We start from the raw sequence: 18,818 nt of genomic DNA on the forward strand, positions 1-18,818 counted from the left end.
TTTAAAACTCAACTGTGGTAAGTTCTAATGAAGGTAATGTCAAAGTGGATATTTTCGCGCGACTTATTTTTCACGCTCGGCCAGTTAAGAAGAGTTTTGCATGTTTTTAATTCTGCGGAATCAAGACAACTACTACAACATATGGCAAGCAAAAATATTCGCGTGCTTTTATTTTCACGCTAGTTTCTGGTTGCGCAAAATGTGCGAAAATTTCAACACCGCAAAAATTTCCACTTTTACAGTAGTAGAACTGTCTGTCACATGTCCCCATCAGCCCTGAGATTTGCCAAGAACAGCGTCCCACTCCTCCACGCCCGGGCCAGCCTCTACACCAAGCTGGGGGAGAACAAGAAAGCCATGGAGTCCTACCAGAACATCGTGAAGGCCCTGCCTCCGGACGAGTCCCACAAGTGTCTCCAGCTCGCCAGGGACATTGTCAAGGTTAGTCAGGAATTAACTCTTTTCTCGCTTCTACGGAAATTACCCCCTGGACAGTTACCCCGGACCCTTACCGTGACCCTAACCCTAATCCTCATCCTGAACATAATCCTAACCCAAACCCAAACTATAACCCTTAACCTAACTGTAACTCTAATCTTTACTCTAACCTTATCACTCACCAGTATTTAGCCGGGGGGTAATTGCCCTGATACGCTTTTCTCAACGGCAGGAAAAACTAACTGAAACTCACAAAAGAAAAGAAAACTAACAATGATCATGACACACTCACAAAATGAATGACCAAAGTGCTGAAATTAAATATTTTTTTAAGGATCTTGGCCGTATTTTGAAGAAATACCTGCAGTTATTGTGAGCTGCAAGAATTATATCTACTGCAGCAGGAACTTCAAATACTAACAGCTCAGTATTTCTTTCCCAGCTGCTGCCACACTACCTTCAGTCATTTGCAACTAAAAAATATACAAATGCACACCTCTTTGTCACATGTTGCCTATGGTTCAAACTCCGCAAATGAAACAAGTTGTGTGCAACTCCAGCAAGATTTGGCAAGATCAATTATGGTGTAATACTGTAATGCTCTTCATGTTATCCATGGCCAGTAGAAAAGCTGAATTGATAGATTCCCATTACCTGTACCGCTTGGGCAACCCCAACTTCAATATTAATCAGAGTGTAGATCTTTGTATATTTAATAGCGATCAGATAGTTAATGACTTCTTTATGCTGCAAACTTTGTAGGTTCATGGATTCTTCTCTTCCCTTTGCAACTTGATTTTTAACATATTTCCAGCATTAACTTGCACAGAAATTGTCACAATTACATTTTTTCCTGTCTCTATGTGAACTGACAGATAGAATATAAAATTTATCTGCGTCCATGTACGCAGAATATGATAAAGAATAGTCAGAAGTCATGTTCCATTTGTCCTCTGGGCTGCAGAAATGACAATGTATAATGAGCACTCAATATCAGACAATATCAAATGATAAAAGAACCACAATGATTTACTTGTTTCTTGTCCTGGGAAGAGGGAGCCCTTTAAATTGTGCCTGTCCCCCTCTCCAGCTAAGAGTGAGCACAGATTCAAGTACATACAATGTAATAATGCCTAATTTCAATGCCCTTTTTAGATAACCAAGCAAATGATGGGTGTTGATGGGCTTGAAATTTCCATTGTAGCTTTGATAGTGTGTCTATGCCTTGCCCTCCACAGGCCTGCCACGGCTTTGGGGATACCAGCATGGCTATAGAGACGCTGGAGATGATTTTCAGCAAGCATCCTGATCTCATCCACTCAGAAGGTAAAGGCCTCAGTTTCTGCAGTGTATAAACCACCCGCTCACACTGTCTCTAAGAGATTTGGAAGGATCACTTTGCCATGATAAGAGTTTGTAATGCCAGGAATCATTTAATGGTAGTGGAAGCCTGATGTTACAGATATTCAAACTTCTGCATGTCAGTGACATTAAATGAGATGGCATGTATTATATCAACCCATTGAGGACGGTTTGATTTTGCTGCAACACGCATTTCCCATAGACACCTGCCCGAGTATACTCGGGACTCGTCCTCAATGGGTTAAGGGTGAATGCTTCTTCTCTTTATGTCATTATAATCACTTTCACTTTCAAAAAGTGACCAAAACTGTATACTACTGTATATATTGCACTGGAACTGTTTTGCTGGTTAGCAGTGAAGAATCTGCTTTGCATGCTCCTTTCATTGTTTTTGTTCCTCTTTTCTCTGAAGTATCAGTACATTCTGAACAATAAAGGTTATCAATTGGGTATAAAGTGTGCTGGTCCTGTAATGATAATAATAATAGTAATAATTAATAATTAGACAAATTTGTATAGCGCAGCTACTATGTAAATATACTCTACTGCGCTGTGATGTAACAGAGCCCCTAACATTGTTACTGATTAGACACACAAAAAATAAGTAACAAATTAATCAAAGGCTTCTGAAAAAAGGTAAGTCTTCAACAAAGATTTGAAGACAGCAAGTGATGAGGCCTTCCTCATTTTCTCAGGTAATTTATTCCAAAGTTATTCCAAAGCACAACTGAAGGCACAATCCCCCAAAGTTACTTTTGCTTTTAAGTGAGTTTGCTTTAGAAGCAACTTATCCTGTGTACTTTGTAAATTATGCGAATATGGATATAATTTCATCGATATTAATTCTGATAAATAACCAGGTGCTTGACCATGCAGTACTTTATAGATAATTAACAAACTCTTAAATGCAATTCTCTGCCTTACTGGCAACCAATGTAAGTTCATCAAAACGGGTGTAATAAGTGAAAATTTTAACGAACTGGACGCAAGTCTCGCACATCCATTCTGGACACGCTGAAGCTTATGTAAGGATAAAAACGATGAAAAACGTATGCATAGCATTGTAACAAGATTGCTTCATCGTCTCAACTCAACCACTGTCCACTCCCCCTTTTCCCCATAGACGTCAACAATCTGGCCGAGCTGTACATCTGCAGCCGACAGTACCAGCGAGCCATACAGGTCATGTGTGACCACTGCGGGGTCGGCCTCAAAGTCGCCAACCTTGAAGCCGCCTTCATAGAAGGGTAAGATGTGTGCTTGTGGAAACAGTCAAATTTGTCCCCATGCCCACACCACAACATTTCTAAAATCTGTTTGAATTTTCACAGAGTTTCAGTGAGTCATTGTATGTTTGTTTGCTAAATGTTAAATTCATGTCAGCTATAACTGGGCGGGGGCTTCCAAAATAAGAAGACAAAAATGGTTCTTTGGGTAATGCAATGAGTCAGGTGCATCACTATGTCAGTGCATAAATCAACTGTTGTTAAGCATACCCCCCCCCCCCCCCCCCCCCCCCCAGTTACGGCTGAAAAAGACATTGACATACATGTATTCCTGTAAATGTGAACATTTGCTAATAGTGATGTATGGGAAATGAATGAAAATCCTTATCTTCGGCAATATTTTCCAGCATTAGAACCTCAGACTTCTCATTTCTCTGGTCAGGTTGGAACCCGAAGGTCTGGAGGTGGACATCCCCGACGGCCTGCCCATTGACCTCAGGATCAAGCTAGCCATCTGCCTCATCCACTCCAGACACCTGCTGTCCGTCGCCGCGGTGACGGCACCCCTCTTTGGCGAATCGCCGGAGCTGATGGGCGACCTGTACCTGGACGTGGCTGAGGCCTACGTTGACATCAGTGAGTGTCCTGAACTCTCCTCTTTATTTTACATGCAGTGTTTTTCTGTTTGTTTGTTTGTTTTTTAATTTGACTTCATTAATAGTGAAGAAAGGAGCTTGACCTCCTTCTTTGCTTCTGTTTCCTCAGTTGTCACATTTAGTGGAGTTTCATTTTCATAATGTTTAACCCTAATCAGGCCGGGCTGTTTTGGCTATGCTAAAACTGGAGGGAGGCTTCGAAAAAGTATGCACGGACGTTGCAAACTTGGTCTCAAAAGTTGCGCGAGACTTGAACGAAGAAAATCAAGAAGCCTCGCAACGAGGCCTTCTCGCGTTACAGAATTATAGCGCGAAACATCGAGGGGGGCGTATTCCCCCCCCCCCCCCCCGGCTCCTTTAGGGTTAAAGGACAAGTTCACCTTCATACACGTGTGGATTGAGTAATTGCAGCAATATTAGTAGAACACATCAGTGAAAGTTTGAGGAAAATTGGACAATCCGTTCTAAAGTTGTGAATTATTATAAAGTATCTGCACAATCACTGCTGGATGAGAAGACTACTAGGGTGTATGATGTCACGTGCATAGAGTGATATAAGGAAAATATAAAGAGAATTTCACAAATAAAAAAAAAAGGAACATTTCCTTGACATGTCATGTATGTTAACCCATTGAGGATGGGCTGATTTTGCTGTAGCACGCATTTCCCATAGACACTTGGCCGAGTATTCTCAGGACACGTTTTTAATGGTTAAGGGTAATATTCCCCCTGCCTTCCAAAAGAGGCAAGTCAAGTGTTCTTTTATTATGCAAGAAAAGTTACAATATGTTGAATTTCCTTTATATTTTCTTTGTATTGGTCTGCTCTTGTGACATCACAAGCTGTAGTAGTCTTCTCATCCAGCAGTCACGAAGCAGAAATTAAAAAAATTCATAACTTTTGAATGGATTGTCCGATTTTGCTCAAACTCTCACTGATGTGTTCTACTAATATTGCTGCATTCACTCAATCCACAAATCTATGGAGGTGGACTTGTCCTTTCAAGGGGAAATCCAGTCCAAAAATAAGTTAGTCTGATCTGAAAGAGTAAAATCTTACGAATTCAATGGTAAAGATTTGGCTTAAATCGGATGAAAAATAAGGAAGTTTTGCTTATTTTTGCAAAACAGTTCTTGTACAGTGGATGTAAATATGCAAATGAGTGAGCTGACCATGTCATAACCTCACAATTTTCCATTGATCGTCTGCAAAAAAAAAAATGAAGAAAATTTGATGTTTCTGTCGTTGAAGTCTAAAGAATGATGTTATTCCTGGTTGAATAGCTTCGGAATAGTGATCAGTTAGATATATCAGGATTTGAGCCTCGGGCATAATTGCGTTGAATGAAAAATGGAAATTCCAAATTTTTATGTACAAACTATATGGCAAGTTGTGAAGGTATGGCATGCTCACTTTGCCATTTGCATATTCATATTGACAATTCAAGAACTGTTACCTGAAAACTTAACAAAACTTCAAAATGTCATCAACTTCCGTATTTTTCACCTGATTTCGATCAAAATTTTACCATTGTTTTTGTAATATTTTACTCTTTCTGATCAGACTAACTTATTTTTGGACCAGATTTCCCCTTTAAGTTAAACATGCTTCCTGGAACAGCCAAACCTGTGAAAAAAGAAAGAACTTCTTCTTTACAAGTAAAAAAAAAAAGTAATATGTCTTCATTACAAGAAGACATATTTGGCAGCTGTGATATTTTTGGTCTTTTTATATGATAAATACTTAATCAAAACAGACATATGTGAAAAGATGCATTCAAACTTCAATATGATCTGGAAGATGAGAATAGTGTTGTGGAAAGAAAGTTCATTTGATATTTTAAATATGTGTTTCCTTGCAGATCACTACAAGGAAGCTAAACCCATCCTTGCAGCTTTATTGGAAGCAAAGAACTACAACTTGGTAAGGGGAAGCATCCAAGCACCCACAAATGGCAAACCATCTGGAGATAAAAAATGGAAACATGTTTTTTAAGTAGCCTGCAAATATAGATGTGGTGCTGGTAGGTATAAATTTAATCTAATTGTAATGCATGCACCACGGAAAAGGACAGGAATAACGTTATGTTTGCCACTTTTATTGCAGAAAAATTAATTTCGTCTGTTACTTGTTCATGATCAGTGGAAAATTTGGAGATGATGACATCTTCAGCTCTCTCATTTGCATATCACATTGATTGTTGGAGAACTGCTTTGGAAAAATTAGCGAAATTATCCAATATTGATCAAATTTTCACTGTTGTGCTTACCACAGGTATGAATATTTCATATGAACTTTACACTGGTCTGGAATTCCCCTTTTTGCGAAATTGTGTCAAAAAGTTAAGCTACATTGCATTTATTATGTATATAATACAGGGCTGCACACGTTTTTTCTACTGGTCTGACCTGTCCGTTAGACCAGTAGATACCCAGTTTTTCTATTTTTTACTGGCCCTTTCCTGAAAAAGTTACTGGTCCAACAGTGATTTTTACTTGTCCAGGACCATCGGACCGGTGCCCATGTGCAGCGTTGTATGATATTATGCACATTTGCTTTCTGCCCGTAGCCTGCTGTCTGGCTGCGTTATGCCGAGTGCCTGAACTCGATGGGTGAGCTGGCCGAGTCCAGTCAGGCGTACAAGGAGGTGCTGAAGCAGGTGCCCAGACACGTGGACGCCCGACTGGCCTTGGCTGCCATTGAGCAGCAGCTGGGACGGGGGGAGTCAGCTCTGCAAGCCTTGACGCTAGGTGAGGTTGCCTTGTATGCCTTTCGTGATACAATGTCGCAGGATTTCATCAACAACAACAACAACAACAACAAATGAAAGGGGAAAGGGGGCATCTGTTTTGTCAGAGAATTTGAGTCAGAAAAGGGTTCATTAGTGACTTTTGTGGATGAAACATCGAGTCCTTCTCCTTGCTCCACATTCTTCTCTGGTTCACAGTCCTTTTTAGGACTACACACACTCTAGAAAGAATACTCTCGCTTCTTCCTCTCCTATCATCTCATTTCCTCTCTCATTCCAACAGTCCTTTCAGGACTCACACATGGTGAATCGCAAACCTAACATATAAATGTTGCAGATGGAATATCATTGCATCACATTTCTCCGGCATAGTATTTGACCCTTTCTGTGCCAATTGAGTCAAATGTGCCCAAATTTTACAAACAGATCTATGGACAGGAAACCAATGCAGCACAAAGAAGATAAATGATGAAGGAAGCTTGTTTAACACAGCTGGAGTGGAAGGAATGTGAATGAACAGCCTCAGGTGATTTTGAGGATGCCATTAGTTTTCAAGAAAGATACAGGAAATGAGGGAAGGTTTTATCGCAGATTGCCATAATGTCCATAGTGTCTAATTTGAGCCAAAAATTGATGGGTGGTGTTTTCACTACACGTTTCATCTTTTATATATTTTGTTTGTATCGTGGGGATTGGAGAACGGGAGGCTCTACCCGTTTAAGGTTTCACACAATGTTTGCGCAGTTGGTAAAGGCTCAGTTTAAACCGTTTCAGATGCTTGCATATCATCACATCTGAAGCTGTTGTTTGAGCAAAAAATTTACATGTGCTGCTCTGATACGAATTACTGTGTCGCTGGCAAATGTTTGATGGAAGTAATGACATGTCATACAAATAGTGAATGGTCATGGGTGCGATGGTACACGATTTTGCACGAGGTGAAAGGCACTCTATTCCGTGAGGCAAAGCCGAGTTGAATAGTGCGCCTCATCTTTCACTGAATGCGAATTCTTCAAATCTTGTTCCATTGCATGAAGACCTACACTATTTGTTTTATTCAACACCTTGGATGTCAACAGATGTGGTCCATACAGATTTTTGAATCTATCACAGAAAAGGCAACCATTTTCTGTGAAAGGTGAATCAGTAGCTGCACAGTCAGAGTCAGCCATGTACGTATGTATTCGAAACCAATCAGTTGGTTGAAGTCTTTTACAAATTAAAATGAATGACAAAAGTATGCACTCATAAGCGGGCTAGTAATTGTGGAATGTGCATGGCAAATGTTTATTCACTTTGACATCAGAGCCATGCAATGGAACAAAAACTTCAAGTCAATCGTGAGTTTAACAAGGGAGTCAGTGGAAATTAGTGACGTCAGCCATGCACTTACTATTTTTCCTCAAACAAAATTGCACAGCTGACAGCCACAGCGTGTGATGGAACTTTTAACTGAATGTTATGTGATGGGCAATCAACCAATCGGATAGCTGCATTCTTTTTAGGTGTTGTATAATTGTGGATAAAGTGACCACTGTTCACACTACTGATAGATTGATTGACCCTCTGAGTCTGTCCCGATGTTCTGTGTCCATCCCCAGACCAGACCGAGTACCAAGAGGACCAGGCCCTATCCAGGCAGGACGTCCAGCTCCTGTTCCGGCAGAGCACCCTGCTCCACACCCAGGGCCACGACAGGGAGTTCCTGGAGAAGGGCCTCAGTCTGATCTCCAAGTACCTACAGAAGGACCAGGAAGGTAGGCTGAGTTTGGCTACCCAGCCACCGTGGCTATTTCTAAAAAATCATTATTATTATTATTATTTTTTTTGTCCCCGCCGAACGAGTTCGAGCAGGGGACTATGAAACGGGCTCCGTATGTGTGTGTGTCCGTGTGTCCGTCTGTCCGTCTGTCCGTCTGTCCGTCCGTCTGTGCGTCCGTGTGTGATCAAAATGTTCAAAATGCTACTCCTTTGCCATTTCTAACCCGATTTTGATTCTGTTTGCTTTATATGATAGCACTACATGGGAGCTTTGAAACTTCTATACAGAATTTCAGTTGTGACCTTTGACCTTGACCTTTGACCTACATTGCACATTTTCCTTCAAAATGCTACTCCTTCGCCATTTCTAACCCGATTTTGATTCCGTTTGCTTTATATGATGGCACTAGGTGAGGGCTTCAAAACTTCTACACAGAATTTTGACCTTTGACTTCTTTGACCTTTGACCTTGATTTTTGACCTATATTGTACATTGCCTACAAAATGCTACTCCTTCGCCATTTCTAACCCGATTTCGATTCCGTTTGCTTTATGTGATGGCACTAGGTGAGGGCTTCAAAACTTCTACATAGAATTTTGACCTTTGACTTCTTTGATCTTTGACCTTGATTTTTTACCTATATTGTACATTGGCTACAAAATGCTACTCCTTCGCCATTTCTAACCCGATTTCGATTCCGTTTGCTTTATGTGATGGCACTAGGTGAGGGCTTCAAAACTTCTACATAGAATTTTGACCTTTGACTTCTTTGACCTTTGACCTTGATGTTTTTACCTATATTGTACATTTTGCTACTAAATGCTACTTCCGGCGGGGACATATATTACGCACCGCGTAATTTCTACTTTTCCTTGTTTTAGCTGGTCTAGGGTAGTTAAGGGGCCGACTGTATATTAAAGACATATATTATAGATAGTGGATCTAATTTTTTTGTGAATCGAGACTTCGGACAACTTTGCGAGTAGTTGAGTATGTGATTGTGGAGTACTGTTGTGAAGAGAGAAATGTATACATGTGCACTTTGCATCCATGTTGAGATCAGAGTGAATAATTTGGCATGTTGTTATATCCGCAAACAGCACCTGACTCACGAAATTTTTGAAGTATACAGTAACCCCCGGCCTCATGATTGGGGAGGAATCAGGAAGATAACCCTCCCACCCCCCCTCCCATAAATGATTCTGGTATTAACGGTTTGTCAGTTTTAGTTTGTTTTCCAGAAAAAGGAGGGGAAGTGCTGTCTTTCCATTTTCCGTTGGTGTTTGTGTTTCATCTTCATGAAGACAACTGTTTTACCCCAAAACAAATATGTATTTTAGATATTGCAAACAATCTCTCCATCTGATCATCTACTGCATTCTTGATCCATCTACTGGTCTGTGCATTACTTCTATCAATGCCGCCGATAACTCTGACACACACACAAAGAGACATGTATTATGTAAGGGGTGTTTCTAAGAGCAGTTCAGAGAGGTACAATCCCTATTTGCCTGTTCCTCTGCTTTGGTCAGATTACGCCAACTTCAGCGTGGTGTCCAAGTCCGAGTGGTTCGGCCTGATCCAGAAGCTGTGCCACTCTCTTGGTGCAGCGAAGAGATGCGGCGATGCTCAGGACATCATCAGCAAAACTCTGGACTCCAACCTCTTTGAGAAAGAGGGCGACAAACAGAAGGTGGGTGGATGCTCGTTCATCCAAGGGGTAGTTCCATTTCTTTTTGAAGTTGGCTGTAATAAATGGAAAGAAATCAAACAAGCAAATATCAGAAGTTACATCAAAATCAGACCCCCCCCCAAAAAAAAAAAGGAAAAAAGAAAAATGAAGGAAGTCATGGAAATTTAATATGTGTAATTAAATGTTTTCACAAAGCAGTGATATTGTTCGATGTAGTGTATTTGCTACAGTCAATTTGAACTGTAGTCGTATTTAACTTTAAGGGCATCAGAACATAGAACAGAGGGAAGTAAGCATTGCATTATAGTGGCAATCTCGTAGTAGCGCATGTTTCACCAAGGGAGGTATAAGTGATAATTATTCTTTTTCCTATTATTACTTTTTTTATTTTGTTTTATTCTATGAATTTTACATCATATATATTAAATGTCGTATATAATGTATATTCTATATTTTATGTGATGTAATATATTTCTATTGTCATAGAACATTGATTTTTGGTTGGGAGTTACAGCATATTAAATCTTTTTTTTTCATTACTGTGAGTCAGTGTTCTAGAGAGTTGCAAATGGACCTCAAAATTTTTCTGTAAGTCTCTTAAATGTGGCTCTGTCAAGAATGAAATTCTTTTTTTTTCCAATCTAATCTTTCCAGAAACTGAAATTTATGCTCGTCTGTGCAACATTCCTTAACGGTAACTTTGACAAAGCCTTCAACAACATCAGGGACTTTGTCACTAAGGTGAGAAATTGTCTTTCAAATGTCCTTACAAAAAATTCCTTCACATTTTCATGAGAAAAATTATAAAGAAAAATCAACATATTTTCATTTTTCTCGCATAATAAAAGAACTCTTGACTTGCCTCTTTCAGAAGGCAGTGGGAATAATATTACCCTTAACCCTATTTTAACTGGGCTATTTGAGACCAAGATTTTGCTGGGGGGGGGTCAATTTGACCCCCCGTCAGATCTCGGCCGCCGATCGCCGCAAAATTTTGCCGGAAGATAGAGTCGGATGTCAACTACAAGATTACATGGTTACTTTTTCAAGCTTATCTACATTAGAATTGATTAATTTCCAATGGTTAAAAGTTGAAATAATCTAATTTATATCAATTTAACCAAAAAACACAATTTGCATTGGATTTGCACACAATTTGAGCTGTTTTCGGGTTGACATGCATCTGCAAAACATTGCGTAACTTCAGAACGGTGTACCCAGACGTCGCAAATTTGGTCTCAAAATATGCGGAAGACTTCAATGAAAAAAGTTATGAAACAACGCGGCAAAATCTTTGCGCATCGCAGAATCGTGGCCCGAAATGTCGAGGGGGGGGGGGTCAATTTGACCCCCCCACTTAAAATAGGGTTAACACACATCAGGGACAAGTCCAGGAAATGTGCACTTATTAAAAAAAAATACCGGTAAAATTTTGTGAAATTCTCTTTATAGTTTCCCTATATCATTCTCCGCATGTGACATCATGCACTGCAGTAGTCTTCTCATCCAGCAGTGACTGCGGAGATACTTTAAAAATTCATAACCTTTTGAACGGATTGTCAGATTTCCCCAAAACTTTCACTAATGTCTTCTACTGATATTGCTGCATTTGCTCAGTCCACATGTATATGAAGGTAGACTTGTCCTTTGATTTTCTCCTCTTCCTCGACATCCCTTGTTCCATATATATCATTCGTAGAGTGGTGGTATGAGGTGGTGTACTAGGCCTTTGAAAGTAACCAAGAACCAAGAGTTTTCCCGGCTCTCGTCTTATCCGATAGAAAACAGAATTTTGATATAATAAAAGAAACTGCCGGTTCGAGGACTTATTATAATGGGAGTTGATTGTAATAACAAGGATATTGATAGTGATACTAATACTAAATGATACTATTTCTGCTGCTACTAACAGTTTGATCTGGCTGAGCCTTATGATTTTAGTACAAATACTGATGGTCTATTTTCAAGACACTGTCTATGTGGCATTATGTAATATTTGGGGGTTTTGTTATGTTTTGTTTTCATGATTCTCTTTCCAGGGTGGGGATAAGACGAACCTGATGAATTTGTTCAGCTTGATCGTCACCAACAGCGTTGGCACCAGGCATCACAGATTTTGTCTGAGACTCACGATAAGGGTGAGTCGAGTCCAATCAGATCGAATCAAGTTTAACCAATCGAGGACGAGCAGATTTTTCTATGACATGCACTTCCCATAGACACCTTGCCCAAGTATTCAACATGTTAACAGATGATTTACCTTGTATTGTAAAGTAACATCCACAAATAACAGACAGGAAGAAACCAGGGCACCATTTCATGAAAGTTGTCCGCTCTGACAATTACCGTAGCAACAGTCAGTAACCAGAGCTTCTCAGCCAATGAAAACCAAAGATTTTATTGACATCGTCAGAGACTGACAACTTGTTAGGGCTGACAACTTTCACGAAACGGTACCCAGGGATGAGTGCATGGTTGGAGATTGACCCGTGTGTCACTTATGAAGTCAATCGATGGGCTGTTTTGTCATGTTGAAAATTGATTCACCATTTTAACAAACCTATTTGAAGTCTCCAAGTTACACAAGCTATCCCAGTTTCAACATAGCTGCCATCTTGTGTACCTTTAACGAGGGAGCTCCATGAAATGGCTCCCCCACCTCCAATCTCCCCTCCTCCCAAAAAGAAATCAAGGTCCAGGTATCATGCATTTGCTATTTGTGAATGAGACTTATGACCTCTGAAATCTATGATCTGACATCTACTGTAAAAGTGGATATTTTCGTGCGACTAATTTTTCGCGCTTGGCCGGGTAAGAAGAGTTTCGTGTGTTTTTAATTCTGCGGAATCAAGACATTGTGCACAGAAATATATGCGCTAGTTTCTTGTTGCGTGAAATGCGCGAAAATTTCAACACCGCGAAAATTTCCACTTTTACAGTATTGCATGGCATTTCTATTTGTAGCTGTAGTTACAGTTGAACCTCTTGTATCCGGACAGGTCGGGACCGGGGCTCATCCGGATAAGGGATTTGGCCGGATACGGGAGACTCAATGCTTTATACATGTACATATACATACACATGTACTGATGTAGCCCATTGTAGTACCACATGTAGTAATGTGTATACTGGAACCTTTTCATTGTTACACTCAGTAACAGACCCCAAAATAGAGGTTCATGTTTGCAGGAATGAAATCATTTTCTTTTATAAATTCTTGGGATGATTTACCTAAATAAATAAAGTATATGTAATTCATGTGTGTTTGTGTAGGAGTTCTCAAGGAGTAGGAATCCCCCTTTCCTCCCGTAATTCTTAAAAAAAGATAAAAAAATCACGGCGAGATTGCGTCCGGATAATAGAGAGATCCGGATAAAGGGAGGCCGGATAATAGAGGTTCAACTGTATATGATTGTATGCTGTAAAAGTGAATATTTTCGCGTGACTAATTTTTCGTGCTTTGCCGGGTGAGAAGAGTTTCACGTGTTTTTAATTCCGCGGAATCAAGACATCAACCACTGGAACATATGGCAAGCAAAAATATTCGCATGCTTTTATTTTCGCGCTAGTTTCTGATTGAGTGAAATGCGCAAAAATTTCAACACCGCGAAAATTTCCACATTTGTAGTATCGGGCCATGAAATAATGTGGAATTGTCTTGATCTTCCACAACAGCTTTACTCAGACAGTCAAGCCCTTTCAGTGATCAATGGACACAATGCTCTTCACACCAGCAGCTACAAGCATGCCATTGGTAAGTGATTATTCACCAGCACAACCGGTATTAAAGTCATGCCTTTGTTGAATATGAATATGCATGTACGCTAATTCTTAAATCTATGAATTGATTCCAAAAACCTGTTGTGATGGAAAAATTGCCAGAGAGGGAGATCTCGCACATGGCGCTTGAGAATAAAGTTGGTTCTTGTTGATTTTTCCTAAACTTTTGGTGGTGATATAGCATGATTATTGTTTGTTGTCACAGAAAGGATGCATGTGCTGCTGTTGTTTACCACTATCTCCTCCGCCAGGTTATAACACTTGTCTCGGTGACATCAAACTTTGAGGGAAATTCACTTTCTCCTTTGGCTACTCTCATCTGGTTTAGCTTCTCCACATATTTTCAGAAAAATGTTGTGATAATTTCTTATTCTTGTTTTCCAACTGTAGTCTGTACATTCATTTCTGCATATGTCCAAGGATACCCCCTACTCATTTTTATCTTTTTCTCTTTTCATTCAGTGTGTCTGATGAGTTTTCAGATTTCAGGCTTTGCTTCCTCATCGTGAAGTTTATGATTCTAAGCAGTGTCAGCTTGTTCATATGAAACATGTTCAAGAACATGGTCGCACTACCCAGCTAGACATTTGTGATGAGCATAAGATGAATTAGCATGAAGAACTCACATTTTTTTCTCTTCTGAGGGCAGCAGCAAGAACAGAAGATCCAGGCATTTATCCGATCCCAAACAAACATATCGTCGCTGGGGTGACAACACCTCACATCTGCAAAATGTCAAATGTTCAGGAGAGCGAAACAACATGGCAGCCAAAGCACTATAAAAATCAAATGGGATAACCTTTCCTTTGACATGCTGTGGCAGCTTCATTTTTTAGGTAAGACAGCTAGGATTTGGATAGGACATCACTTTACCCATTGAGGATGGGCTGATTATGTTGTTAAATGCAATTTCCCATAAACACCTGCCCAAGTATACTCGGGAATAGTGTTCTATGGGTTAACTGATTATCTGAACATTAATCCATAAAAGTCATTTTCACCAAAATTTGAGATACAAGGTCTTGTCACCCCAGCGACGATATGGGCGATACAATATGATGCGTAGTTTTACATCAGGCAGTGCAAATAGCATAACAAATTCAAGTGGACTTTGCTCTGAATATCTCGACAGGGGAGTATGCCCGAGCATACCATCACGACCCATCGGACCCTTTCCTCTCGCTCTGCCTTGGAATCTGCCTCTTTGCTCTGGCCAGCCGCAGGTTTACCCTCAACAAGGATTCCATCATAGCCCAGGTGAGAAGGCAATGCCACGCAGATATTGCCCTTTTAGCTCACTTGAGCCAAGTGAGCAATTGTAATGATTCATCGTCTGGCGTCCGTCATGTGTCCTCTGTCATCCATCTTGCTCTGTGTGTCGTCCGTTGTGCCTTGTCCAACATGCATAAACCTTTTTAAATTTTTTGTCGTCTTCTTGAAAACCTCATGGCACATTTTCACGAAATTTAGCAGGTAGCATCCCTCGAGGGAAAGGATTTGAGGTTGTTCAAATACGTGTAGGTGAAAATGATGATGATAGCGAGATATTGCATAATGAGATATTGCTTAAGTCATAAGCTCTTAAATGTGTTTAACAAAGATGCAATTTTCCATAACTGTTATTTAGTTTCTGGGATCATGCTGCGATAGACCCAGATTACTAAGATATTCAAGTTTTATTCATGCCTTTCTGACAATAGTTCCTGATGATCTTAAAATTTACCCAATGTTTAACCCAACGTAGCAACAAAAATGTATGTAAACTTGATTCCAAATATTCGGCAGTGTTTTTAAGTTACAAGTTAATAGCTTGTCAGTACATCAGGGCAGAAGTAAGATCCATAAATTTGCATATATTAGTAATCTGGTCTAGTCATACCAACAACATGATATACAATATTTCATGCTCATGCATACTACTTTCATGGGACAGGCCATTCTAGTACTGATATACTGTACATATAATTTTCCACCAAGACCTCAAAACAAGCTGTCCCATCCACTTGTTCATACTCAGTGCCTTTTAAATACCAAATTTGGGAATTGGGTCTTTATGTATAGGTGATCTTCCTAATGCATATTCATGATGGTGACTGTGATGTCATGATTCATGATGCATTCCATTTGACCCAGGGCTTCAGCATTGCACATTAATGATCTTCCTATTAGATGCATATTCATGAGGGTGACTGTGATGTCATGATTCGCAATGCATTCCATTTAATCCAGGGCTTTAGCTGTCTGCGACAGTACCAAAGACTGCGAGGAGACACCCAGGAGACCAACTACAACATAGGGAGGGCCCTGCAGCAAGTTGGTAAGATCACACCACTGATCTACAAAGGATCTATCTGGATATCTCATTGGCCAGTCACTTCGAAGCAACCCCGCCACCATCTTACCAAGCATGTTGCCCATACATTGTCTGTGTTCGGAGCTCACAACATCAAATGATCTTTTTGAAAGTCTCTGTTAGAAAATGCCTGCAAATCCCCATAGAGTGTGTGTGGTAAGATGGCGGCATGACGGCTTCACTCATCTGTACAGGGCGAATGGACCAATGAGATATCCAGATACCTCCTTATGGAGATCAATGGTTCGTACTCATCATTAGCCTTTGTTAAAGTCCCACAAGCTGTTTTTTTTTTTTTTTTTTTTTTTTTTTGGTCTTTTTTTAAAGCACTAGCCATTGTGAGTGAAGTGCTAGAGACCCAAAGCTGAGTGTGTCAGCACAAGGGCCTTTGGTATGTGTGGTTGAGATTTATTATTCATGCTCAGGAGAAAGACTACACTGTGCACCACTCTTGCATACCGGTAATGCAGTCACTGAATAATCCAGGAAAAGCATCTCCACCAATGAAAGGGCTTGATTTGTCCATCAGTCATTAGTTCTAAGCATACATGTACAAATTTGTATAAACTTCTTCAAGATGCCGCTCTACCGAATAGTAATGAATTGTTTGGGTTTTTTTTGCCAGCAAAAGCTGGCTGCTACATTCAGTGATTCAAAACAGAAAGTTAAGATTTTCGGGCAGATCTTCCAAAGGCCCCCTTGCTGGGTCTTGGCTCTGACTGATGGCTTTGACTAGTCTGTGGCATAGACCCTCTTCTTGCACCTTGTACAATCACTACAGCAGGAGGGCCTTTGATAGAGACCCAGTCCTTATGCTCTGTATAGATGTGAAGTCCCTCTCTAAAAGGAGAACTTTGGATAATTTTCAGACCTTCACATTTGAAGAACTATAAAATATTGGTTATATTGGGTACAGAGTTTCAGAATTTATAGTGATTGGGATGAGAAATAAGAATGTTTTCAAAATTTATAACAAATCACAATGAACAAGGATGATGACTTGGCAGCTTTTCCATGAGAATGCATGAGTGTGGGCTCAAGGAAGCAGAACAAAATAATAAAGTATGCTTAGATTCTACACAGGTGAACTTAATAAGCAAGCAGTGTTGTTATGGAATTATATTGTTGCAGTTCTGAAATATGTGAGCTTCCTGTGTCATCGTCTTGGTCAGTTTGACTTTTTTTTTCTTCAGAGTATTGGTTTCTCTGCTCAAGATCCACAATACACGTAGATTCTACAAATCTATACATGGAGCTGTCGATTTATGTACTATGTTATGTGAAATTATGAAAATTGTCTAGACTTCCTACTTAACTCTGAGCTACTGTATACGCCGAATATTTCGCGAGGTTTTTATTTTCGTGAATTTCGCGAGTCGGGTGCTACTCACGAAATTAAAGACACGCGAAAATATTGACTCTAATCCTGATGTGAATGTGACATACACGTGTACACTTCTCCGTTCAGTAGAGGACTCCACGATCACGAATTTAACCACTCGCGAAATCGTCGGGAATTCCCGATTTGCGAAAATTTAGACTCACGAAATATATGGCGTATACAGTATGATATGTAGGTGCTGTGCCCCTCTGCGTGGTATCTCTACCATAAACTCCTCCTTGCATTGTTGCTACTATGCATGCATGCCAAGAGAATAAATTCTTTTCTTTTTCTTCTTTTTCTTCCTTGAAGTGTTTCTTTGAGGGATTTTTAAGTCGTTGAAAATGACGCACTGGTTCATAACATTCTTCCAAATTCTAGAATGAGTATGAAATATCATATCATCAGTTTGAATATTATGAAGTTAGGGTTTTTCCATAAAGAGTCTTACACATCCAACAAGATCATCCATTGCTCACCATATGATACAAACGGCATGCTCAATCTAAAGTGAAAAATACAATTGGCAAAATACAATAATCCAAAGTAAGTGGCAAATACAAATAAATATGTAAATACAATCCGTAAATAAGTAAATAAGTGAATACAATAATCCAAAGTAAGTGGTTACTTACAAGCCAATGTTTACAGACACAAGATGATGAAAAAAGGAGGAGAATGAGGGAAAATTTTACCTCTTGGCTGTCCTGTAAATTTTAGTCTCTGTGATATGTGGATGTGTGCTTACGTCGACCTGCATTTGTTTGATGCGCTGACCTGTCAAATATGAAGTCATGAGAATGGCAAAGCTTGTCCTGTGACCAAGTCAGAGCTATCCTTGAGTGGTGGCAGACCCAGCCCAGCATGATGCCATGAAAGCAAGTCATTTCAATTACTGTAAAATGAGGAATGTTCGTGTGCATTTTAATTTCACGAATTTCGCACGCGCCAAGATTTGCGAAATTAAAATGCATGCGAAAGTATTTGTCTACACTATATGCATTGAACGCCAGTGGCAATTTGCAAAAATTTCATGCCACGATAAAGGCCGTCAGCTCCAATTCGCGAAAACTTCATGGCGTGAATATATCATGTTTTATAGTACCACTGAGAGGAAGATGTGTCATACTATACAAGTGTTGGAAAGGTCATAGCGTATAGAGGAAACCATTCTCACGTGGTTTATTAAAAATTTATTTCTTTTTTTTTTTTTAATACACGCTGTTTTAGTCTTCTGAAAATTTTGAAATTTTCACACACTAGATAATCCTGTTTCTCAAGGCTTACTTCACCCAATTTGCTGCCTCAGTTAGAAATGTATACAGTATGTACATGTATGTATGAATGTATTGATATTCAAATAATTTTTTATGCAGCTGTATGGCAATTTTGAACTTCCAACTTCACCATAAACCATA

The 18,818-nt window shown here is 39.8% G+C and overlaps 1 protein-coding gene across 1 annotated transcript in view; it reads left to right on the forward strand.

Moving 5' to 3' along the window:
* Nucleotides 1-261: 261 nt before the first annotated feature.
* The window catches only part of LOC139713527 (general transcription factor 3C polypeptide 3-like), a 41,570-nt gene continuing 23,013 nt past the window's right edge, over nt 262-18,818 (forward strand). Inside the window, exons 1-13 of the mRNA XM_071625254.1 lie at nt 262-441; nt 1,677-1,764; nt 2,924-3,047; nt 3,469-3,662; nt 5,544-5,605; nt 6,252-6,432; nt 8,033-8,188; nt 9,726-9,886; nt 10,541-10,627; nt 11,926-12,024; nt 13,562-13,640; nt 14,799-14,923; nt 15,896-15,983. Of these exons, the coding sequence (XP_071481355.1) occupies nt 262-441; nt 1,677-1,764; nt 2,924-3,047; nt 3,469-3,662; nt 5,544-5,605; nt 6,252-6,432; nt 8,033-8,188; nt 9,726-9,886; nt 10,541-10,627; nt 11,926-12,024; nt 13,562-13,640; nt 14,799-14,923; nt 15,896-15,983 (1,624 nt within the window). The remainder of the gene's footprint in view (nt 442-1,676; nt 1,765-2,923; nt 3,048-3,468; nt 3,663-5,543; nt 5,606-6,251; nt 6,433-8,032; nt 8,189-9,725; nt 9,887-10,540; nt 10,628-11,925; nt 12,025-13,561; nt 13,641-14,798; nt 14,924-15,895; nt 15,984-18,818) is intronic.

The sequence above is a fragment of the Diadema antillarum genome, unplaced genomic scaffold (genome assembly GCF_040938485.1).
Source record: "Diadema antillarum isolate AM-2024a unplaced genomic scaffold, OU_Dant_1.0 seq00001996_RagTag, whole genome shotgun sequence".
NCBI classification, from domain to species: domain Eukaryota; kingdom Metazoa; phylum Echinodermata; class Echinoidea; order Diadematoida; family Diadematidae; genus Diadema; species Diadema antillarum.